Source organism: Trachypithecus francoisi, unplaced genomic scaffold (genome assembly GCF_009764315.1).
Source record: "Trachypithecus francoisi isolate TF-2019V2 unplaced genomic scaffold, Tfra_2.0 Lachesis_group4, whole genome shotgun sequence".
NCBI classification, from domain to species: domain Eukaryota; kingdom Metazoa; phylum Chordata; class Mammalia; order Primates; family Cercopithecidae; genus Trachypithecus; species Trachypithecus francoisi.
In genome coordinates, this window is record NW_022681469.1 from 57,515,594 (window position 1) to 57,541,545 (window position 25,952).

At 41.9% G+C, this 25,952-nt stretch overlaps 1 protein-coding gene across 2 annotated transcripts in view; it reads left to right on the forward strand.

Annotated features, from left to right (window-relative positions):
* The first annotated feature begins 248 nt into the window (after positions 1-248).
* The window catches only part of RSBN1L (round spermatid basic protein 1 like), a 102,098-nt gene continuing 76,394 nt past the window's right edge, over positions 249-25,952 (forward strand). Inside the window, exon 1 of one of the 2 annotated variants that reach the window (XM_033194628.1) lies at positions 249-1,394. In XM_033194628.1, the coding sequence (XP_033050519.1) occupies positions 812-1,394 (583 nt within the window). In that variant the 5' untranslated portion in view covers positions 249-811. The remainder of the gene's footprint in view (positions 1,395-25,952) is intronic. The other variant, XM_033194627.1, reaches the window with a different exon arrangement.

Below are 25,952 nucleotides of genomic sequence, written 5' to 3' on the forward strand. Positions count from 1 at the left end.
TGAGCCGAGATCGCGCCACTGCACGCCAGCCTCGATGACAGAGCAAAACTCTGTCTCAATAAACAAATTAAATAAATAAATAAATAAATAAATGTTAAGGGTCTAGCCACAAAAGTTCAAAAAAGTCTCCAAATCCAGGGAGACTCACTCCTTCAAGCTTGCAAGTAATCCGAAAGTTCTAGACTTGCCGGAAGTTATCTCCCTCAATGGATTAGAGCACATGATCTAGCAATAATAACGTACCTTGTCACCACTCAAATGATTTTGAACACCTCCCATCATCGACTACCGACTAACAAAAAGAAGGACTTGATTCCCGGCAAATTTTTCTCTTCTGAACTGAGCATCCCCGAAATCCAGCTTTCTGAACGCGCAGATGCACGGTGAGAGGCACCCCAGGAAAAATGGAAGGGAAAGTGGTACAAGCTAAAAGTCTTCGTGGCAGCAGAGACGATCTGTACCTCGGCCAAGACAGATCTGGGGGTCCGGGGCGGGGGTTCTTCCCTGATATCCACCGGGCACCCGAGTTCACGCTGGCAACAGTGGAAAGCCCTCCCCTCGCAGTGCGCTCCGCCACTAGCCGCACCCCGCCGAGCCCTGACCTCCAAAGAGGGTCCCTTTGGCGATCCCGCCCCTTCGTCTGATGTTTGTGGCTTTCATTGGCTCTTAGGTGGATCTCTCAGCGTGGCTCGCCCAATGGAGGTCCCGGTCGGTGGCCCGGTCGCTCCGCCCCTTCCCTAGCCCACGCGGAGGGCCCGCCCCCTGCCCCGCGCCGGCTAGCGGAGGAGAGTAAATACAACAGAAGCGCAAAATGGCGGAACCGCCGAGCGCAGTGCACTGTGTCGCTGCCGCCGCCCCCACCGCCACCGTCTCGGAGAAAGAACCGTTTGGCAAGCTGCAGCCCTCCTCCCGGGACCCTCCGGGTTCTCTGTCCGCCAAGAAGGTCCGGACTGAGGAGAAGAAGGCACCGCGGAGAGTGAACGGAGAAGGGGGCAGCGGCGGGAACAGCAGGCAGCTGCAGCCGCCGGCAGCACCTTCGCCTCAGAGCTATGGCAGCCCCGCGTCTTGGAGCTTTGCCCCTCTGTCTGCTGCTCCCTCCCCGTCTTCTTCTCGGAGCAGTTTCTCTTTTTCCGCTGGCACGGCCGTTCCCTCTTCAGCCTCCGCTTCCTTGTCTCAGCCGGTGCCGCGCAAACTGCTGGTCCCTCCTACGCTGCTGCACGCTCAACCTCACCATCTCCTTCTGCCCGCCGCCGCCGCTGCCTCGGCTAACGCTAAGTCGCGCAGACCTAAAGAGAAGCGGGAGAAGGAGAGGAGGAGGCACGGTCTCGGCGGGGCCCGAGAGGCCGGCGGGGCCTCCCGGGAGGAGAACGGGGAGGTGAAGCCGCTGCCCAGAGGTGGGTGCCGTGCGGGGAGGGGGAGGGGAGGGTGCCGCGGGTCCCCGCCGCCCCACTGGCGCCCACGGGGCCCGGGAAGGGGGAGCGCGGCGGCCGCGTGCGCCAGCCTGGACGGGCCGGGAGGCGTCCGGTTTTCAGCAGAGGATTTTGCACTTCCCAAGGGGATAGGAAATGGAGCCTGTAATTTCGGTTGCAGAGAGGGGGATGGCCGACGCTCTTATTTTCTGTATCGTTTCTTCCTTCCAGTTAGTGCGCTGCAGGATTTGTAAAAATCCATCTTGAGGACTCCCCTAGGTGTGTTTGGCTAGGGAGAGAGATGGAGGGAACGGGATGGGGGAAGGGTTTGGTCTGTGTAAAAGATGCTTGGTTGATTGTTAGGCCATTTATACGTGGTCGCGGGAATTCGTATTTGTGACACAGCGTTCAACCCCGGATAATCCTGTCAAAAAAGGGGTGTGGAGAGAGCACTGGCGTCAGCTGGAAGCTACCAGAGGCCTGAGCTTTTCATCCCTATTAGGGAAATGAGGTAGCGTGCAGGGCCCGAAGTGCGCTGTTTCGTAAGGTACCCTCCCTGCACCCTACTCTCCGCTGCGTATTCTTAATTGGTTTGGGTGGTCCTGTTTGAAATAGTACCCTTCTGAAAGAATTTTCAGCCATATTCTTTTTTTCCTGCAGCAAACGATAAAAGCCAGGAGCTTTGACGATTTTTGGACAGGTCAAGCGGCTGCAGAGTGAGCGTGAGAAAAAGGCAGATTCTTAAGGGTTCTTGTCAGACAGGGTCAATTTTGTTTTTAAATGTAGGCTAGTCGTATAATTTTTCAGATAGTGTTTCTTTAAAATAGGTGTTTCTGCCACTTCAGCTACGGATACATAATGATCTGACAGTAGTGCAACATACAGACTAGTTGAAAATCAAATCTTTATGTGATCGCAAGCTTACAGCGCATGATTTTTATTATGAATGTGCACTGCTACACAGTGTTGTCAAATAACTCTTTTTTTTGTTTTTTAGAAAAAGAAATGTCAAGCAGTTTTGGCATTGATCTAACAGTAGCTTAGGTCATAAAAAATTGTTTGGATTATAATTGTTTGTTTTCACAATTTAAAAAATGCTGCATGTGTATGTAACAATAGTGCCACTTCTTCCTTGATATTTTTTGCCTGTAGCAAAACTTTGACATCTAAGCATAGCCATTAGGGACTCTGGTGTAATGTAAAGATCTCTCAGCTTCCGGGAGTGTTGCTTCTAGGAAAATGGTTTTGAGGATGGGATTTATGGTACTTTTATTCAGGAATTTTAGGTGGTTAGTATTTTAAAGCTATTTTGTTTTAACAATTATATGTAAAATTTAGGGTATAAGTGTCTGGAAGTCTGTCCGTAAGCAGCTTGGTATCATCACTAGTGTTTGTGGTGTGTAAACTGCACATTTGCTCTAAGTTCTCTGAAAGAGGAAGTAAATATGAGTGTTACATAGTTGGAGTAATGGAGTATTTGAGAATAAGCATTCTTGAACAATTCTAACTTAAAATGTGGAGTACACAAATGGTCCTTAAAGTGAAATGGCTGTTAAAGAGGAGTTTTTATAGTCTTTTCAATTACATTTAGAATCCTTCTTCTTTTGAGGGTTAACACTAATATTAATCCTGAATATAAACAGTAATAGGTTTTACATTAAGATGTGGGAATGATCTTTTCCCATGACCTATGTGGATTTTTTGGAGTAGTGACAGGATATTAACACTACTGTAAGGTTTTCATTTTTTTAGACAGAAATGCTCTTATTGAAAAACTATCAGAGAAAAAGATTGCTTTTCAGTGTCTTAGTGATAAATTTAATGGTGAAAATTTTTCCCTCGTAACTTGGGGAATACTTATATCTTTCTAAAGTTTGAATTTAACTGAATTGAGGTTCTGTTTTAACGAATTAAGAAGATTCTTAAATAGTGGTATTAACAAGTGGTATAGCAAGAATACATATATGCCTTTATTATAGATATAGTTGCAAATATGAAAGTCCTAATTTGCAATACAATGCTCATTTCTCTGTGCTTTTTGTAAAAATCTTGGTGAATGGGTGACCAAGTGTTTGTTTAGGTATATACCTCTTTTTAGTGTTGCCCTAAGTTGGCTGTGCATAGTTCAGTAACCCCTCAATTATCCACAACTGGCTGATTGAACAGTCTGAGTCAGAACCAGACATTAGCTATAAAGACACCTAAACAAGAAAGAGATTCTCCCTCAACAAAACAAAACTGAACCACACACACTCGAAAGACCTAGCCTGCACCCCAATTTGATTAAACAATTAAACTCCTGTATTTATTTGTAGTTGGGCTTTTAAAAAGTCCTAAGTCAGAACAGCTTTATTTTTATGTTGGTGACCATTCTAACAGAACGTATTTGGATTAAATGAAAGCATGTATATGAAAGGGCCTAGCAGGGTGTTCAGTAAATGTTATTTGAAATCTGAAGCATAGTTATTAATTTTTTTAACCCTATAACTAATTAAAAGATGGGTGAATGCTGATAGAGGAGGGATCATTGACAGATATGAAAGTTAAGAATGATGAACAAGAGAATTATGAAAGTATACTAATATAGGCCCATTTAGTGCCAGGGCTTGATGCCTCACAATCTCTAAGGCCATCTTATCATATTGCTGTAGCTGACTTGCGTGATAGCTTGACTCACCAAGTAAAAGTTAAGTTTCTTATAAAAAGGAAAAGTGCAAAACATTTTAGATTTTTTTTTTTTTTTTTGAAATGGAGTCTCGCTTTTGTTGCCCAGACTGGAGTGCAGTGGTGCAATCTCAGCTCACTGCAACCTCCGCCTCCTGGATTCAAGCAATTCTCCTGCCTCAGCCTCTAGAGTACCTGGAATTATAGGCACTCGCCAACATGCCTGGCTAATTTTTGTATTTTTAGTAGAGACGGAATTTCACCATGTTGGCCAGGCTGATCTCAAACTCCTGAACTTGTGATCCGCCCACCTTGGCCTCCCAAAGTGCTGGGATTATAGGTGTGAGCTGCTGTGCCCGACCAACATTCTAGATTTTTGAAACCAGAAAATCTGATTTTAGTGCTTATGGAAGTAATTTACTGAAGAGTTAATCAATATTCTTGTAAGACTGAATAAATTGTAGAATTGGTAAGTGTGGAAAGTAAAAGTGGACGTATACCAAGGGTATCCAAAATTTAAAATTATTTTGTGGCAAACAACACAACAAATATTTAATTAGCTATCAATGTGCCTTCACTGACTCCAGTAACCAGTAAAATTTGTATAGATCTTCTAACTGTTGTTAGTACTTTTGCTTTGTATTTGTTGACTTACTTTTTTCCTTAAAATGAGCCTGTGAAGTATTTCAAGACGAAACCAGAGCATTTCACTGAATTTTTACCTTGAAAGCGTAGTTGCAGAATTTAATGAAAATAGCAGCTTTTCTTAGAATCAAATAATTAGAGGTATATAAATGTGAGTGATGTCAAAGGGATGGGTGTCTGAAGATTTTTCTTTTTTTTTTTTTTTTTTTTTGAGACGGAGTCTCGCTCTGTCGCCCGGACTGGAGTGCAGTGGCCGGATCTCAGCTCACTGCAAGCTCCGCCTCCCGGGTTTACGCCATTCTCCTGCCTCAGCCTCCTGAGTAGCTGGGACTACAGGCGCCCGCCACCTCGCCCGGCTAGTTTTTGTATTTTTAGTAGAGACGGGGTTTCACCGTGTTAGCCAGGATGGTCTCGATCTCCTGACCTCGTGATCCGCGCGTCTCGGCCTCCCAAAGTGCTGGGATTACAGGCTTGAGCCACCGCGTCCGGCCTTGAGCCACCGCGCCCAGCCAGATTTTTCTAACTATACTCTCCAGTATTGTGACTGCACAATTTTAGGTTAAATTCATATTCAGAGTTTTTATCATATGACTAAGTATTTGTTTCTGCTGAAGGAATAATTTACTATGATTTTATTTTCTTGTGTAACCTTTTGTTTTCCATTTCTCATTTTTTTTTGTTTGCTTAGTTTTCTCTGGCAAAGTCTTTCTGTACCCTCCAGTAGCTCCATAAAATGCTTCTTAGTACAATTTTCCACATGGACAAATCTGTCAGATAAACTTACACATTCCATTTGTTCCTGTAGACATCCCTTCTGGGGCTGGGTGCGGTGGCTCACGCCTGTAATCCCAGCACTTTGGGAGGCTGAAGCTGGCGGATAGCCTGAGCTCAGGATTTCAACATCAGCCTAGGCAACACTGAAACCCCATCTATACTAAAAATACAAAAAGCTAGCTGGGTGTGGCGGTGTGTGCCTATAGTCTCAGCTACCTGGGAGGCTGAGGCATTGCTTGAACCCGGGAGGCGGCGGTTGCAGTGAGCTGAGATGGCATCACTGCACTCCAGTCTGGGCGACAGAGCAAGACTCTGGCTCAAAAAAAAACAAAAAAACAAGACATCCCTTCTGTGCTTTTTAGTCTGGGTTGTTTCCTCTTTAGGCCTGCTGTATAGCTATCACCTTGGGACTTTCCTTAGCGACATTCTGGGAATTTCTTTAACTTCTGTTGAACTTTAGTTTTCTGAATATTATGCCTTCCTTTTGGTTTCTTCCTTCATTTTGGATTTTGATTCTGGATTTCATTATTACCCTTTTACTTGACTGGCGGTTGAGAAATTTCTGCATTGGAAATAATTTTCCCTCAAATGTTTGAAGGTGGTATTCCATTATTGTCTGGTTCCCAAAGTAGATGTTAAGACGTCTGATCTCCAAAAAGTTGTCTATTCTACTATCTGGGAGATTTCAATCCTTTCACTAAATTTTATAATTTATGTATTTTTTTCTTTGGTGTTTTTCTTCACATCTCACTCTTCCTTCTGAACTTTCACTGAATTTTACTTTTTTTTTTTTTTTTTTTTGAGACAGAGTCCTGCTCTGTTGCCCAGGCTGGAGTTCAATGGCGTGATCTTGGCTCACTGCAGCCTCCGCCTCCTGGGTTCAAGGAGTTCTCCTGCCTCAGCCTCCCAAGTAGCTGGGATTACAGGTATGCGCCACCACACCCGGCTAATTTTTTGTATTTTTAGTAGAGACAGGGTTCCGCCATGTTAGCCAGGCTGGTCTTGAACTCCTGGCCTCAGATGGTCTGTCTGCCTTGGCCTCACAAAGTGCTGGGATTATAGGCGTGAGCCACCGTGCCTGGCCTTCACTGAATTCTAAAGTTTTAGCTTTTATTTTTTTGAGATGGTCTTGCACTGTTGACCGGGCTGGGGTGCAATGGCGCAATCTTGGCTCATTGCAACCTCTGCCTCCCAGGTTCGCGTGATTCTCCTGCCTCAGTCTCCTGAGTAGCTGGGACTACAGGCGCACACCACCATACCCAGCTAATTTTTTGTATTTTTTAGTAGAAACAGGGTTTCACTGTCTTGGCCAGACTGGTCTCCAACTCCTGCCCTCAAGATCTGCCTGCCTTGGCCTCCCAAAGTGCTGAGATTACAGGTGTGAGCCACCACACCAGGAAAAGTTTAAGCTTTTAATAAGAATTTTTAAGAGCTCTTGTCCTTTGTTTCAGTATTATAGTATTTTGTTCCTCTTTCATGGGTGCAGCATTTTCTGTTTCCTCTTCAAGGATATTAATTACAGCTTCTTTGAGGTGTTCTTCTGTTCTTCCTATTATTTTTGGTTCTTCTTGTTTGTTTTGGTCACTTTCTTTTAGTTGGAGGTTTTGTTCAGATCTTTGTGATCATGAGCAAGGTTAATGACTAATGGACTGCTGTGTTTTTAATCTTCATTTCTTTTCTCTGGGTGCTGGGTAAGAAGGCTTTCAGTTTCTTCAGATAGAGGTCCTTTAATTTTCCTGTCTCTGTGTGGGTGGAATGATGGAGAGAGGAGGGGTGTCTTAGTCACTCGGGCTGCTATAATAAAATACCATAGAATGGGTGACTTAACAGAAAATAATTTTTTATAATTCTGGTGGCTGGAAGCCTGAGGTCAGCATGCCATCATGGTCAGGTTCTGGTTAGGGCTCTTTTACTGGTCTGTAGATAACTGCCTTCTTCCTGTGTGCTCACATTACTTTTCCTATAATGGAAAGAAAAATCTCTTCCTTTTCTCTTTATAAAGCTACCAATTTTATTGGATTGGGACTGTGCCCTCTGACCTCATTTAATCTTAGTTACCTCCTAAAAGCCTTATTTTCAGATACAGTCACATCAGGCATTAAGGCTTCAACATACGGATTTTGGGGAGGCATGATTCAGTCCATAGTGAAGGGCTTGGCAGAGGTAATGAGTTTATACGACAGTGTTCTAGTGCTTCATAGGGGAAGAAAGCTACAAGTCTCGTCATTCATTTAGTAAGTTTTTACCTAGTCTCCCTGTTTTCATACCAGCATTTCACTTCTCTTTTCTGTGATGGATACCCCTCATCTTGGAGCCACTCTGATTCAGTTTTGCTGAGGATCATACCTCCTGTTCCCTTAGGAGTGTGTGTTTGTGGGTATTCTGCTCTATTTCCTAGCGCCCTCCGATTTCTGAGCTTTTCTGGGGTATTGCAGGGTAAAGAGGATTGTTTGTTATTATCTCTCCCTTTATGCTAAGGCATTTACCATTCTACCATTAGCTTTTTGTCTTTATACATTGTATTTCAGGTAATAGTTACAGTATCTCCTAGTTATGTCAGAAGTGGAGTATGTGTTTGTCTCTTTTTTCCTACTGTTTGGGTATTTTTTTTTTTTTTTTTTTTTTTGAGAAGGACTCTCACTCTTTCACCTAGGCTGGAGTGCAGTGGCACAATCTTGCTCATTGCAACCTCTGCCTCCCAAGTTCAAGCGATTCTCCTGCCTCAGCCTCCCAAGTAGCTGGGACTACAGGTGCCCACCACCATGCCCAGCTAATTTTTGTGTTTTTGTAGAGATGGGGTTTCACTGTGTTGGCCAGGCTGGTGTCGAACTCTTAACCTCAGGTGATCTGCCTGCCTCTGCTTCCCAAAGTGCTGGGATTACAGGTGTGAGCCACCACGCTCGGTCTGTTTGGGTATATTTTTAAGAGACAGGAATCTTGCTCTGTTGCCCAGGTTGGAATGCAGTGGCACTATCATAGCTCAATGTAACCTTGAACTCCAGAGCTCAGAGGATCTTCCTGCTACACCCTCCCCAGTAGCTAGGACTACAGGTGTGCAACCACGCCCCGATACACTTACTCTTTTTGAGCTGATACACGTCTGTTATACAGGCATGATATTTTCACAGGGTGATTGTTAGAATTACGTGAACATGGTATATTGTAGAACCTGGCATATTGTTAGGCATTCATAAGGGATGCTAGTTCCTGACCTTACTTTCATACCTAACACATTGGAGACATGTAGTTTCACAAGTAAGTATAATTTGTCTAATTTTCCCATGGTGTCCTGGTTTCTGAGACCACCTGATATGTTAGAATGAACCATACTAACTTTTTGAAAGAAGTTTGTACTTCAGAAGTTTTAAGTTGGTTATAATAAATCTCATTAATTTTTCACCAATCTCAAGTGAATTAAACTTTTGAAGTAATGGATAAACTACCTAACATAGGATATTGAAAAATAATGATAAACTTGTAACTTCAAAACATTTTCATTTTGAGTATACATTAAACTTTATGTTGTATATTTTATTTTTTCTTGAATTACAGATTGAAAAATTTAACTTTTTAATCACAAGATTTTTAATTAATACAAAAGAAACCAGTGTACCTTGAATTCTGGGTGTACTCATTATGCTACTTCAACAGTTTTTTTCACCTCCCCATCTCCACTTATTTATTTATTTTTGGCTCTAGCATTTTAAAGCATATTCCAGATGTAAATAATTTTACTAAGAAACAATTAGGACTGATTTTTTTTTTCCCATTACATAACTAATAGTGCTTATGAAGTTTAAATAGTAGCCAGGCACAGTGGCTCATGCCTGTAAACCCAGCACTTTGGGAGGCCAAGGTGGGTGGATCACCTGGGGTCAGAAGTTCAAAACTAGCCTGGCCAACATGGTGAAACCCCGTCACCCCGTCACTATCAAGAATACAAAAATTGGCCGGGCGCGGTGGCTCAAGCCTGTAATCCCAGCACTTTGGGAGGCCGAGACGGGTGGATCACGAGGTCAGGAGATCGAGACCATCCTGGCTAACACGGTGAAACCCCGTCTCTACTAAAAATACAAAAAACTAGCCGGGCGAGGTGGCGGACGCCTGTAGTCCCAGCTACTCCGGAGGCTGAGGCGGGAGAATGGCGTGAACCCGGGAGGCGGAGCTTGCAGTGAGCTGAGATCTGGCCACTGCACTCCAGCCTGGGCGACAGAGCAAGACTCCGTCTCAAAAAAAAAAAAAAAAAAAAAAGAATACAAAAATTAACTGTGTCGGGCGCCTGTTATCCCAGCTACTTGGGAGGCTGAGACAGGAGAATCACTTGAACCTGGGAGGTGGAGGTTGCAGTGAGCCAAGATGGTGCCATTGCACTCTACCCTGGGTGACAGGCGATGAGAGAAACTCCGTCTCAAAAAAATAAAGTTTTAATTTTGTGTGTGTGTAAATGTGTAAATATACAAGTGAGATTCTTCCTTTACCCCAACTATCATTAATTGATGTATCTGTGATATCTCAACTCCCATACTGTCATTAATTTGGTATATTGCCAGTCTAGAATAGATTTGCTTCTGTGTTTTCCAGATTAGCTCTTGTTAAAAAAATTTTTAAAAATTGTGATAAAATACATGTACCTTGACTTTTTAATATGACATTGACTTTTTGAAGATACCAGCCCAGCATACTTACTATCATGCAAATTTTCCTGTATTCATAATCTTTAAATAGTTATTGTGGTGATATATACTTTATATTTCTTGTAAATTAGAAGTTAGCTATAAAGACTTTGTTAAATTCAGGTTAAACAGTTTTGGTGAGAGTGTTTCCTAGGTGCTCATATTACATCTCATCAGGAGGCATACAGTCTTTAGATTGTCTCATTATTAATGGTGTTAAATTTGATTACCTGATTAAGGTGACCACTAGGTCTCTCTATTGTAATGATTCTTTTTTTTTTGAGACAGAGTCTTACTCTGTCACCCAGGCTGGAGTGCAGTGGCTCGATCTCGGCTCACTGCAACCTCTGCCACCCGGGTTCCAGTGATTCTTCTGCCTCAGCCTCCTGGGTAGCTGGGATTACAGGCGCATGCCACCATGCCCAGCTAAGTTTTGTATTTTTAGTAGAGACAGGGTTTCATCATGTTGACCAGGCTGTCTTGAACTCCTGACCTCAGGTGATCCGCCTGTCTTGACCTCATGATTACAGGCATGAGCCACCACACCCGGCCTCTAATGGTTCAGTTTTATATTTGCATTTAGCTTGTAATCTGTGGGGTGATGCCTTGTGAATATCCGATTCCCTAACTATCTTTTACTTAATAACATTTTCTTTTTTGTTTTTTTGTTTTTTTCTGAGATGAAGTCTCACTTTGTTGCCAAGGCTGGAGTGCAGTGATGTGATCTTGGTTCACGGTAACCTCTGCCTCCCAGGTTCAAGCAATTCTCCTGCCTCAGCCTCCCAAGTAGCTAGGATTACAGGTGCCTGCCACCATACCCGCCTAACTTTTGTATTTAATTTCTTTTCTTTTTTTTTTTTTTTTTTTGAGACGGAATCTTGCTTTTGTCGCCCATGGTGGAGTGCAATGGTGCGATCTCGGTTCATTGCAACTTCCGCCTCCCGAGTTCAAGCGATTCTCCTGCCTTGGACTCCTGAGTAGCTGGGATTACAGGTGCCTGCCACTACGCTAGGCTAATGTTTTGTAGTTTTAGTAGAGATGGGTTTTCACCATGTTGGCCAGGCTGGTTTTGAGCTCCTGACCTTATGATCTGCCCGCCTTGGCCTCCCAAAGCGCTGGGATTACAGGCATGAGCCACCGGGCCCAGCAACTTTTGTATTTTTGATAGAGACAGGTTTCACCTGTTGGCCAGACTGCTCTCCAACTCCTGACCTCAAGTGATCTGCCCGCCTCGACCTCCCAAAGTGCTAGTATTACAGGCATGAACCACTAGGCCTGGCCTTAATGGCATTATATTGTTAATTATCCCAGCCTAGCCATTTCATTGGGGGTTAAAGAATGATGCCAAATGATTTCTAAATATAAAATGAATTATTTTGGGGGGTGGGAAATTCGGTATAAATTGCTCCTCCTATGTCTAGTTTAAAATTTGGCAATCTATTTTTATTTCGGATACCAGAATAAATACTGTAAGTTTATTGTTATCTGTATGGTCAGAATCTTGTGGTAAACACTTTTATTGAATTTTTAATTCACCATACTTTGAATTTTGGAAGGCCACTTGCACAGTGCTTGTAGATAAAGGTTGATTGTAGTAGTCCAGTTACAGTTGGTAATCTACTACAATATTGGTAACATGACCAAAAATAAAAAAAACCCTGCCAATTTTTAAATATAGCAAATATGTGTTACTGATACTGTGTATAATTTAAAATTATAATTTCTATTCCATGATGTCCTCTCTTGGCTAATATAAATTAACTGTATACCCATATGAATTCCCATTAAACTAGATTTTTTTTTTGAGACAGATTCTCACTCTGTCACCCAGGCTGGAGTGCAGTGGCACGATCTCAGCTCATTGCAACCTCTGCCTCGGTTCAAGTGATTCTCATGCCTCAGCCACCCAAGTAGCTGGAGTTACAGTTGTGCGCCACCATGCCCAGCTAATTGTGTTTTTAGTAGAGACAGGGTTTCACCATGTTGACCCGACTGGTCTTGAATGCCTGACCTCAAGTGATCCACCCGCCTTGGCTTCCCAAAGTGCTGGGAATACAGGCTTGAGCAACTGCGTCTGGCCTTGAACTAGATTTTATGAAGTCATTCAGAGTAGGTATTGTTTTAGTGATCATTTATGACCTTTCCCTTACATTCAATGATTAATCTGAAGAAAAAATATATAATACCTTTTTATTAAGAAATTAATTTTATCAACCATGTTTGCATTACATATTTAAGTAGCTACTTTTGTTAGCTTTTTTTTTTTTTTTTTTTTTGAGCTGGAGTCTTGCTCTGTCGCCTAGGCTGGAGTGCAGTGGTGCGATCTCGGCTCACTGCAAGCTCCGCCTCCTGGGTTCACGCCATTCTCCTGCCTCAGCCTCCCCAGTAGCTGGGACTACAGTCGCCCACCACCACACCCGGCTAATTTTTTGTATTTTTAGTAGAGACAGAGTTTCACCATGTAAGCCAGGATGGTCTCGATCTCCTGACCTCGTGATCCGCCCGCCTCGGCCTCCCAAAGTGCTGGGGTTACAGGCGTGAGCCACCGCGCCCGGCAAGTTTTTTTTTGTAGAACCACTTTCACTGTTTGTCATTGGAGCAATATATGGAAAGCAGATGTCCTGGGATAATATTCTGGTTGGATCACTGATGAATTTTATATCTTAAAGGAATGAATATTCACTATTATTCAGTTTTCTCATTTGAGAATAATGAAAGTACCAAAATTTGTAAATTTTGTCAAGCACTTCTCTCTTTTTTTAAATTATAGATGACTGGCATCTATATCAAGCACTTTCGAGATAGGTCATAAGCTTATGCAGTGAGTACTTGGTGCACTATGAGCTGGGATATGAGCTCTTTGAGGACAGAAATAGTAATAATAATAGCTAAAATGTATAGACCTGTACTTAGCTCTTTACATATACTATGGTTTTATATAATTTTCACTAGTCCTTTAAAGTTTAATTAGATATTAGCCTTTCATAAATACTGTATGGGAGTTCAGAAAGTTTAGATATAAAATAAGTTGTAAATCTAGGTTGCAGATCTTTAGATAGTCTGATTTCAGAGCCCCAACTCTCAAGTACCATGCAAACTTTGTTAAATTTGTTTTTAAATCTCCTTCATGCAGAATCATACCTTGTGTTGTAAGACTACCAAATGAATGAACTGGGTTTTGGAGGAAGAGTAGAATTTAGGTAAATGGAGATGATGGAGACAGGCTTGTTTGGGGTTGGGAGGTGGGATGGTGTGAATAAGATTGTAGAGGCAGGAGGGTGCGTGGCATGTTCAGTGGTCTGAGAGGAGAACCATTGGCTGAGATTGATGCTTTTGTACAAAGTTGGAAGTTAAGATGGCATGGCAGTTGAAAGTTGGCCACAGTGTGCCTTCCTTTTGCCAGGATGAGGAGTTCAGACAATGTTTTTGTTTTTGCTTTTGTTTTTTGAGACAGAATGTCGCTCTGTAGCCCAGGCTGGAATGCAGTGGCACGATCTTGGCTCACTGCAAGCTCCGCCTTCTGGGTTCACGCCATTCTCCTGCTTCAGCCTCCCCAGTAGCTGGGACTACAGGCACCGCCACCACGCCTGGCTAATTTTTTGTATTTTTAGTAGAGACGGGGTTTCACCACGTTAGCCAGTATGGTCTCGATCTCCTGACTTTGTGATCCACCTGCCTCGGCCTCCCAAAGTGCTGGAAATATAGGCGTGAGCCACTGTGCCTGGCCAAGTTCAGACTATTTTGTGGGCAACAGCAAGACACAGTTTTTTAGGAGGGTGATAATATATTTAAATTGGTATTTTAGCAGTAATAACTTTGGCATGGTGTAGGATGGATTGGCTGAGAGAAGAATTGGAGACAGATATTGAAGACTACTGTATTAGTGAAATGAAGTGATTTTACTGAAAAAAAATGATTGGTATACTTGGGCATGGAAAGGAAGACCTAGAGAGAAATATGTGATAAAGCATCTTGATTATTGAATGTGTAGCACGAAAGGAGGATTCAGAGATATTTTCATGGCTTCCGATGAAGAGAATAAGCATATCACTGAAAAATTGTGAGTTGGCCCGCTGGAGAACTGAGTTTGAAATGTAGTCTGGTACCTTATATTAGAGTTTTGTCATCAGATAGAACTCAACATTAGTGGTGAGTCAGTGGTAAGGGTTAAAAATAACTGCTTGACACAGAAGGGATTCTGTTTTGTGTGTGTATGTGTGTATGTGTATGTGTGTCCGCCTGCCTGTGTGGAGGGACCCTTTTAGAACTCACCTTACAGGGGCAGATAGCAGTAGTTTCTCCTTTTCTTCTCTTTTCTTTTCTCTTTTCTCTTTTTTCTCTTTTCTTCTCTATTCTCTCCTCTCTCCTCTCTCCTCTCCTCTCTCCTTCCTCCTCTCCTCTCTCCTCTCCTCTCCTCTCCCCTCTCCCCCTCCCCTCTCCCCTTTCCCCTCTCCCCTCTCCCCTCTCCCCTCCTCTCCCCTCCTCTCCCCTCCTCTCCCCTCCACTCCCCTCCTCTCCCCTCCTCTCCTCTCCCCTGACAGAATCTTACTCTGTCACCCAGGCTGGAGTGCAGTGGCACGATCTTGGCTCACTGCAACCTCTGCCTCCTGGGTTCAAGCAATTCTCCTGCCTTAGCCTCCCGAGTAGCTGGGATTACAGGCGCCTACCACTGCACCCTGGCTAATTTTTGTATCTTTAGTAGAGACGGTTTCACCATGTTGGCCAGGCTGGTCTCAAAATCCTGACCTTGTGATCCGCCCACCTCGGCCTCCCAAAGTGCTGGGATTACAGGTTTGAGCCACCGTGCCTGGCCAGATATTTTTTAAGACTGTAGAATTAATATGTTCAAAACTTTTAGTCTTCTTTATCCAGATTTGTCTTGCTATGTATGTTCCTTATCTCGGTACCATATACCTAGTGGCTCAGTCTTGAAAACTGGATTTGTACCCTCTGCTGTCATTTAACTTGTAGCCAAATCTGGTTACCACTCACTGTCTTTCATATTTTTTCACTTTTGCTCTGTCTTTTCTACTAGTCTTAGTTCAAATTACCATTATCTCTTGCCAGAATTATTGCCCACAGTTGCCTCCTTAGTGGGCTCCCTACTTCAGATCCATGTGCTTTCACTTCATTCTTTATGCTATATGGTCAGAGTGATAACCAGATATCTAAATGCATATCTAGTGTACAGCCATACCACCCTGAACCATGTATTTTATCTAAATGCATGTCTAATCATCTCACTTTTCTGTTGCTGGGATGAAGTTCAGATTCCTTGAAATGTCTTCCAGAGCTCTGGATGATCATATTCTTGTTTTGTTCTTCAGGTTCTTCTCAGTGCTCCTCGCCGCCTAAAACTTTCTCCAACCATTTTCTTTCCATCCCCAGCTCCACACTTTTACTACACCTAGCTAATGTCTGCTCATCTCTCTAGGTCTCAACTTGAAAGGGAGGCCTGTGCTCCTCTATGACTAGGTTAGGTTCCCTTCACTTTGTTCTTCTCTTATGCTGACTTTCTTTACTTCATTTTCTTGTTTTTTGTTGTTTCTGAGATGGAGTCTCTCTCTGTTGCTCAGGCTGGAGTGCAGTGGCGCGATCTTGCCTCACCGTAACCTTTGCCTCCTGGGTTCAAGTGATTCTTCTGCCTCAGCCTCCTGATTAGCTGGGATTACAGGTGCCTGCCACCATGCCTGGCTAATTTTTGTATTTTCAGTAGAGATGTGTTTCACCACGTTGGCCTGGCTGGTCTCAAACTCCGGATCTCAAGTAATTCGCCCGCCTCAGCCTCCCAAGGTGCTGGGATTACAGGCTTGAGTCACTGTGCCCGGCCTTCTTTCCTTCATTTTAGTAACTTGTTTGTCCTCTTTGCTAGACTGTAAGTTCTGTGAAAGCTGGGTCTGTGATTATCTTATTTTGGATCAGACCTTCAACTTCTGGATACATAGTTGGGAACTGAATGAGTTGCAGTACATTTCAGCCCTTTTTACCTGCTCAGAAGAGATGCCCGATTGTCATTTAGAAAAACAATTGGCTGGTATTTCAAACTGAAAACAGCAGAAGGGTGATAATGGGATAAGAAGTTGACCAGCAGCTCACAGACAACAGGCAAATTGTCAAGTGGAAAGGAAATAAACTGTGTGGGTAATACTAATCTAATTATATTTCACAAATTGAGTTATCAGAATTGCCATTTTGTATACTCTAACTTCACATAGTTGAAACTTATCACTACATTGTATAAAGAAGATATTTTGCATATTAAATTTTTTTTTTTTAACTTTTTATTTTTGGGAACACAGTCTTGCTGTCACCCAGGCCAGAGTTTAGTGGCTTGATTATAGCCCACTGTAACGTTGAACCCCTGGGCTCATGCAGTCTCCTTGCCCCAGCCTCCCGAGTAGCTAGGACTACAGGTGAGCACCACCACACCTGGCCGATTTAAAAAAAGTTTTTTGTAGAGATGGCTTCTTGCTGTATTGCTCAGGCTGGTCTTGAACTGCGTTCAGGCAATCCTCCTGTCTTAGCCTCTGAAAGTACTAGGATTACAAGTGTGAGCCACAGTGCCCAGCCTGTATTGTTAATCTGAGTTTGTTTACAAAAGCTGTGTTAACCAACAACAGTTTGGGAATGGATAGATAGAAGTAAAGGAGGGAATACTTTTTCTTATTTTAGAATAGTGGCATTTTGAGTAATTGTTCTGTGTTCAGAAGGAACCATATTTAAGTACAGTGTAAATTTCTAGTAAAATTTTTACCTGTTGTGCATACTTCCATATATATAGAATTATGAGTGAAAACATACATGTTGTGTAATATACAATGGAAAAACCATAGCACTGAGAATCAGGAGGCCTTAGGAGCAAATTTTTGCCCTACCACCCATTTGTGATCTGAAGGAAAGGAGTAAAACCTGTGTGAGGCTAAGGGTCTTCATCTGTAAAATAAGAGGTTTGAACCAAATACTGAAGGTTCTTTGTAAGCTCATTTGACATTTTAAAATTGTATGTTTTTTTGTAATCATAATGAAAATTGCCTAATTAAATTTTCTAACTATAATAGCATATGTTCATTGTAAAAATAATTCAAATTTTAGGAAGAAAAACATCTGAAATACTATTATGTTTTAATGATTATATTTTCACAGTGTATTATTTTCACTTAGTATATACATGTATATAATTTTTGTGTATATGCTTTTTTATATGTCTACAAATCTTATATATACATAAATGATTTTTTTTTTTTTTTTTGAGACAGAGTTTCGCTCTGTCTTCCAGGCTGGAGTGCAGTGGTGCAATCTTGGCTCACTGCAACCTCCACTCCAGGTTCAAGCCATTTTCCTGCCTCTGCCTCCCGAGTAGCTGGGATTACAGACACCTGCCATCATGCCTGGCTAATTTTTGTATATTTGTAGAGATGGATTTCTCCATGTTGGCCAGGCTGGTCTTAAACTCCTGACCTCAGGTGATCCACCCTTCTCAGCCTCCCAGAGTCTTGGGATCACAGGTGTGAGCCATTGTGCCTGGCCACATATATGATTTTTTAAATGTACACAACGTTGTTTATGTGTTCTGCAACCTGCTTTTTTCATTTAGCAGTATATTAGAAATACTGTTGCATGTCAATACATGTAGAACTATATTATCAATTTTAATTGCTTACCTAGTATTCCTATTTACATTATATGTATGAACCATAATATATTTAACTCATACTATATTGTGGGACATTATATTCTTTTTTTCTGTTGTAAATGATGCTGAAATAAAACTTCATGTGTGGGCATTTATTCATTTAAAACTTAGGATAAAGTTCTAAAAGTTAAATTATAGAGGGTAAGGGGGAAAGTTAAAGATATATACACTTTACATTTTGATAAATAATGCTTTCCTGAAAGATAAACAATTTGCTGTATCACTTGCATTATATATGAGACTGTCCATTCTTTACATTCTTTCCAATGCTGTTTTCTCAGATTTCAAAATCTTCCACGTTTTGATTGTTGGAAATTTTATGATTTGCATTTATTAATGATTAAGATTAAACATATTTTCACATTTCACTTATACGTTCATGTGCTTTGCCAAGTCTGAGGGACTTATCCTTTTCTTTTTTTAAAAATTGATTTGTGAAACTTTGTATATTTGACATATTATCCCTTTACTATTGCAGTTTTTTTCTCTCTAAACTATCATTAGTTCATAAACATTATTTAAGGGGGTTGTGCTTGGTCTTTCTTTCATACGGAAGTTTTATGTTTTTATGTACTCAAATTGATCAGTAATTTAATTTTTTGGCTTTTATTTCTCTCTCTCCTTTTTTTTTTTTTTTTGATGGAGTCTCACTCTGTTGCCCAGGCTAGAGCGCAATGGTGTGATGTCAGTTCACTGCAAGCTCCGCCTCCCGAGTTCATGCTGTTCTCCTGCCTCAGCCTCACGGGTATCTAGGACTACAGGCACCCGCCACCATGCCTGGCTAATTTTTTGTATTTTTAGTAGAGACGGAGTTTCACCGTGTTAGCCAGGATGGTCTTGATCTCCTGACCTCGTGATCTGCCCACCTCGGCCTCCCAAAGTGCTGGGATTACAGGTGTGAGCCACCGCCCCCGGCCTCTCTCTTCCTTTTTTTTAAAAAATGGAGACACAGTCTTACTGTGTTGCCCAGGCTGATCTCAAACTCCTGGCTTCAAGCAGACCTCATGCCTTGGCCTCTTCCAGTGTTGGGATTATAGGTGTGAGCCACTTTGTCTGGCTGTTCTGGCTTTTATTTCTTAGAAACGTTATTTCTACCTTTAGTTCATAAAAATATTTTCTTAAATAGCCTATTATTATTTTATATGACATTATTGATTAAAATCTTTGCTCTGTTTAGAATTTATTTAGACACAAAATTAGGAATTCAAATTAATTTTGTTCCAGTAATTAGTTGTTTTAACATCATTTATTGAATAGTCCTTCCTTTCCACAAAGATGTAGAATGCTAACTTTTTTTTTTTTTTTTTTTGAGACGGAGTCTTGCTCTGCCGCCCAGGCTGGAGTGCAGTGACCGGGTCTCAGCTCACTGCAAGCTCCGCCTCCCGGGTTTACGCCATTCTCCTGCCTCAGCCTCCAAGCAGCTGGGACTACAGGCGCCGCCACGTCGCCCGGCTAGTTTTTTTGTATTTTTTAGTAGAGACGGGGTTTCACCATGTTAGCCAGGATGGTCTCGATCTCCTGACCTCGTGATCCGCCCGTCTCGGCCTCCCAAAGTGCTGGGATTACAGGCTGAGCCACCGCGCCGGCCGAATGCTAACGTTTATCATACTAAAATCATATGTGTAGTTGGGTCTGTGTTTAGATTTACACTTTTTTTACATTTACCTCTGTAAGTTTGTTTCTGCTCAACTAACACCCTCATTACTCTATCTTTAGGATAGATTTGATATCTATAGGGCAAAAATCCCGATACTCTTATTCAGAATTTTCCTGGCTTTTTGAAACATTAAACTTATTGAATTGTAATTTACGTAAAATACATTTACCCTTTTTAGGTATATAGTTTTATGAGTTTTGATGAATAGTTGATAGCCACCAGCAGAGTAATGACATAGCAGATTTTTATCACGGCAGAAAGTTCTCTCTTGCTACTCAGTGCTCTCCCATCATATTTAATCCGAGGGTGATCTGTTTTCTGTCCCAATAGTTTTGCCTTTTTTAGAATGTCATATAAGTTGAATCAAACACTAGGTTTTTCTGTCTGACTTTTTTCATTTGTTATATTGCTTTTGAGATCCATCAGTACAGTTGCATAAATCAGTTCATTTATTTTTGTTTCTGAGTAGTAATTCCTTTTGTGGAGATAGCACAATTTGTTGCTACAAATTGGTGGACATTTGGATTGTTTCTAGTATTTGAAGATTATGAGTAAGCCTGCCCTAAACATTCACATAGAAATCTTGTAGTGGGCAGCTGGGCACGGTGACTCATGCCTGTAATCCCTGCACTTTCAGAGGCTGAGGCAGGTGGATCACAAGGTTAGGAGATCGCGACCATCCTGGCTGACACGGTGAAACCCCGTCTCTACTAACAATACAAAAAAATTAGCCAGGCATGGTGGCAGGTGCCTGTAGTCCCAGCTACTCGGGAGGCTAAGGCAGGAGAATGGCGTGAACCCGGGAGGTGGAGCTTGCAGTGAGCCAAGATCACACCACTGCCCTCCAGCCTGGGTGACAGAGTGAGACTCGGTCTCAAAAAAAAAAAAAAATCTTGTAGTGGCCTGTATGTGGTGACTCATGCTTGTAATCCCAGCACTTTGGGAGGCTGAGATGGGCAGATCACCTGAGGTGGGGAGTTTGAGACCAGCCTGACCAACATGGTGAAACCCCATCTCTACTAAAAATACAAAAATTAGTCAGGCATGGTGGCATGTGCCTGTAATTCCAGCTACTTGGGATACTGAGGCATGAGAATTGCTTGAACCTGGAAGGCAGAGGTTGCAGTGAGCTGAGATTGCACCACTGCACTCCAACCTGGGCAACAGAGTAAGACTCCATCTCAAAAAAAAAAAGAAAAAAGTTTGGAGTGGATATGTTTTCATTTTTCTTGGGCAAATACCTAGCAGTGGGAATTTTTTTTTTTTTTTGGTGATAGTCTCACTCTGTTGCCCGGGCTGGAGTGTAGTGGTGTGATCTTGGCTAGGTGATTCTTGTGCCTCAGCCTCCCAAGTAACTGGGATTACAGATGCCTGCCACCACACGTGGGTAATTTTTAAAAAATTTTTAGTCGCGATGGGGGTCTCACCATGTTGGCCAGGAAGGTCTCGAACTCCTGGCCTCAAGTGATCATGCCTGCGGTAGCCTCTCAAAGTGCTGGAATTACAGGCATGAGACACTGTGCCTGGCCCTAGCAGTGGAATTATTGGGCTGTTAAGTGTAAGTGAGCTGTTAAGTATGTTTAAGTTCACAAGAAATTGCCAAACTGTTTTCCAAAGTAGTTATGTTTTTCATTTCTCCCAACTCTGTTTTTTCCTTATTCAGACCTCCCCTCAAGAAAGACCATCCTGGCTAACACGGTGAAACCCCGTCTCTACTAAAAATACAAAAACTAGCTGGGCGAGGTGGCGGGCGCCTGTAGTCCCAGCTACTCGGGAGGCTGAGGCAGGAGAATGGCGTAAACCCGGGAGGCGGAGCTTGCAGTGAGCTGAGATCCGGCCACTGCACTCCAGTCCGGGCCACAGAGCGAGACTCCGCCTCAAAAAAAAAAAAAAAAAAAGACTCTCAACTCTTGATATTGCCAGTTTAAAAATCTTCAGCCATTCTAGTAGATGCATAGTAGTAGTTCATTGTGGTTTTAATTTGCATTACGCTAATGAATAGTGATTTTGAGCATCTTTTCATGTACTTGTTTTCCATATATATTTCTTTGGTGAGTTGTCTGTTCAAAGTGTCTGTTACTGGGTTGTTTTCTTATTAGCAAATTGTGAAGGTTGTTTACATATTCTGAATACAAGTCCTTTATCAGATATGTGTTTTGCAAATGTTTTCTACCATTCTCTGTCTTTTCATTCTCTTAATACTGTCTTTCACAGTTTTTCACAGCAGAAATTTATAAATTAATGAAGCCCACTTTATACTTTTATTTCTTTTATGGTTTGCATCTTTTGTTTCTTAACTTCAAAAGCTTTTCCTAACCCTAGATCACACGATTTTCTCTTAGATTTTCTCTAGGCATTTTATAGGTTTAGGTTTTATATTTAGGTCCGCAATGCATTTTGAAAACTTCCGTCTGTAAGGTTTGGGTCAAGATTCCCTTTGTTTTTTTCTTTTTTTTGGACACAGTCTCTCACTTTGTCACCCAGACTGTGGAGTGTAGTGGTGTGATCATGGCTCACTGCAGTCTTGAACTCTTGGGCCCAGATAATCCTCCCTCCTCTTACTCTTCGTGTGTTCTTGTGACTAGTGTTATTGTAGTATTTTTGTCACTCTGTGTTACTGGGTGCTTTTGTAATAAAATTCTATTTATATTTAATAATAATGGCTATATTTGTCCAGTGCTTAAAATTAGGTATTGTGCATAGTGTTGGAAACAATGCATATGTTGCCTGTTATAAAAATTGTGAAAGACAGACCGGGCGTGGTGGCTCACGCCTATAATTCCAGCACTTTGGGAGGCCGAGGTGGGTGGATCACCTGAGTTTGGGAGTTCAAGACCAGACTGACCAACATGGAGAAACTCTGGGTCTACTAAAAATACAAAACTAGCTAGGTGTGGTGCTGCATGCCTGTAATCCCAGCTACTCAGGAGGCTGAGGCAGGAGAATCGCTTGAACCTGGGAGGCAGAGGTTGCAGTGAGCCGAGATTGTGCCATTGCACTCCAGCCTGGGCAACAAGAGTGAAACTCCGTTTAAAAAAAAAAAATTGTAAAAGACAAGTGTTACTATCTATACAGATGAGATTACTGAGGCACAACATGGTTAAGTAACTTTGTGTCACTTGATCAGTTATTGGCAGAGCTAGAATTTGAGCTTAATATGTATAATTATAAAGCCTGAATTATTTCCATTATATCACAATACATTTAGGCTTGCTTTCTTTCCTTTCTTTCTTTCTTTCCTTTCTTCCTTCCTCTTTCTCTCTCTCTCTCTTTCTTTCTTTCTTTTGTTCTTTCTTTCTTTCTTTTTCTCTTTCTTTCTCTCTCTCTTTCTCTCTTCCTTTCTTTCCTTCCTTTCCTTCCTTTCCTTTCTTTGTTTCTTTCTTACAGAGTCTCAGTCTGTCACCCAGGCTGGAGTGCAATGGTGTGATCCTGGCTCCCTGCAACATCAGTCTCCCAAGTTCAAGTGATTCTCATCCCTCAGACTCCCGAGTAGCTGGAATTACAGGCATAGGCCACCATGCCCGGCTACATTTTGTATTTTTAGTAGAGATGGGGTTTCCCCATTTTGGTCGAATGACCTCAAGTGATCTATCTTCCTGCCTTGGCCTCCCAAAGTGCTGGGATTACAGGGGTGAGTGAGCCACTGTGCCCAGCCTGCTGCTTTCTTTCCTATGTGGATTTAAAAAACACTTATTTATGGCCTGCTTTGTGCTTGGGTGGGGGTGGAAGAAGGGGAGATACAAAGAGGAGAACTTTATATTTCTTGCCTTGAGATAATTTTTAATTTTATTGGAGAGAGAAATAGCTGCAATGTAAAATACACTGCTTATTGTTGGTATTTTTTTTTCTGCATATTGCTTTTTTATTTGTCTTCTATGATTGCCTTCAAATGCTTATCAATAGTAATTTGTTTCTTTTTACTTAAATGCTTTTGCCCCCTGGAAACTTCATTCACATTGAGCATCACTTATATATGCAAAGCACCATTCTAGGTTCTACAGAAGGTAAGCAAAGAAGAGCAAGATACGATAATTGCAAAGGAGCTTAGAAAACAGGAGGGCAGATTGAGCAGTTATAGAAAAAATCAGAATTCAGATTATAAAAGAGGGAGGAGGAGGATATGGTCATTTGTGGTTGTGGGCATCAAGGAGTGCTTAGTGGAAGAAGCTAAATTTCACCTAGATCTTACAGGATGTGTAGGATTTTGGCAGGTGGAATTGGGATGGGCAATGACATTTTAGCTAAGGGATATTAGTAAAAATTATTATTATTATTATTTTTTTTTTGAGACGGAGTCTTGCTCTGCCACCCAGGCTGGAGTGCAGTGGCCGGATCTCAGCTCACTGCAAGCTCCGCCTCCCGGGTTTACGCCATTCTCCTGCCTCAGCCTCCCAAGTAGCTGGGACTACAGGCGCCCGCCTCGCCGCCCGGCTAGTTTTTTGTATTTTTTAAGTAGAGACAGGGTTTCACCGTATTAGCCAGGATGGTCTCGATCTCCTGACCTCGTGATCCGCCCGTCTCGGCCTCCCAAAGTGCTGGGATTACAGGCTTGAGCCACCGCGCCCGGCATTAGTAAAAATTATTAGAGTAAGACATTTGAGTAATGATGAATCAAGTAATCTGAAATCTTGTTATATATGTGGGTGAACAGTTGAAGAAAAGGCTAAAAGAAGGTGAGTCTTAACTGAAGATTCTTGAATGACATATTGTGGGAGTTTTCTGTTTTTAGATAGGCAGAGGTAAGCTGGTTTGTTTGTTTATTCATTTTAAGCAGAAGAGAGTGACATGGTAAACTAGACATTGAAGGAACATTTTTTGGTCACTGCTTACTTGGTGGAAAGGAAAGGAACTATAGGTATGGAAACCCTTTCTTTCAAAAGCTAGTGAGAATACAGTAGGTGGTGACTATGGAAAGGAAAAAAAGGATGGAAATATTTTAACAGAAGGATAAACTGAACTGGTCAAGTGATTTAGTGTTGGGGAAAATTGAAGAAGGAAGTATTGGTGTTACTGAAAATTTTTTGTATTTGGATGTTGGATGAGGATATGCCATTAACAGAGAATTGGAAGGAGAACTTGAACTTTTTTTATATTAGAAAGATGATATTTTGGTGTTAAATACTCCTTATGGAGATGAAGATGTGGAGTTTGGCAGAGAGGTTGGGTTGGGAGATTTATTTGGAGATTAATTTGCCACGAGGTTATAGTTTACTTCATGTGAGTACATTTTTAGAGGCAGTATAGAGAAGATAGAAGAATGCATAGGAGAGATCTAGGTGAGTGTCCCGGTTTGGATGGTAGGATTATGAGAATGAGGGAGTAGTCAGGTAGGATAGTACAGTTTCAGTGAAACTTAAGGAGAAATTTTGAGAAGGAATCAATACTGTTATATTGCAATGAGGTCCACGGAAAAAGGGCTGAGAAGCCACTGGACTTGTTAACTTTGATTAGCTGTGTTAGGGAGGGGCTGTGATAAATCACTTCTTTCCCATTTGCTGTTTGTGAAGTCCTTTCTCTTCTTTTTACTGTATCCTTCATCTCCTTCAATTTTTATTTTTGCTTATGTAATTCTAATCATTTTGTAATGTAACTACTTTCCCTTCTGCTTCCCCATTTACGTTCTGTACATTTCTCTTCTGCCCCTGCTTGTTCTCTCATCCATTTCTAGCCATATATTATTCCTGGAAGGATGTAGGAGAGGGAAACCGGGGAATGTTGTTGCTCAGTTCGATTGATTTCATGGACTGCATTATTATGGTGTGAATTATGGCTCATATTCAGGGCAGGCAAAACTGTGATAGTGTGAAGCCTATTTGATATTTGTGCAGCAACAATATATTGTGACTGAAAGCTGTAGTATGAAATTCTGACATTTTCTTCTTCTTTTTTTTTTTTGAGACGAACTTTCGCTTTGTTACCCAGGCTGGAGTACAGTGGTGCGATCTCGGCTTACCATAACCTCCGCCTCCTGGTTCAATCAGTTCTTGTGTCTCAGCCTTCCGAGTAGCTGGGATTATAGGCGTGCGCCACCTCACCTGGCTAATTTTGTATTTTTAGTAGAGATGGGGTTTCACTATGTTGGCCAGGCTGGTCTCGAGTTTCTGACCTCAAGTGATCCATGCGGCTTGGCCTCCCAAAGTGCTGGGATTACAGGCGTGAGCCACTGCGCCTGGCTGACATTTCTTAAGAACTTCCAGTGTGGATTTTTGTGACACTGTAATTTCTTAAAAAATGAATATAAAGAATATCCTGTACATCAAAATCTGTGGTTTGAAGAGTAAAAGCATGGCTTATTTTTCTTAAAAACTGTTAAACCTAATACATAATGTATGTGTGTATGCATGTTCAGAATACATATATAGTTTATTTTTGAATTCTAATTTTAATTTTTTTTTTTTTTTTTGAGGCAGAGTCTCGCTCTGTCGCCCAGGCTGAGT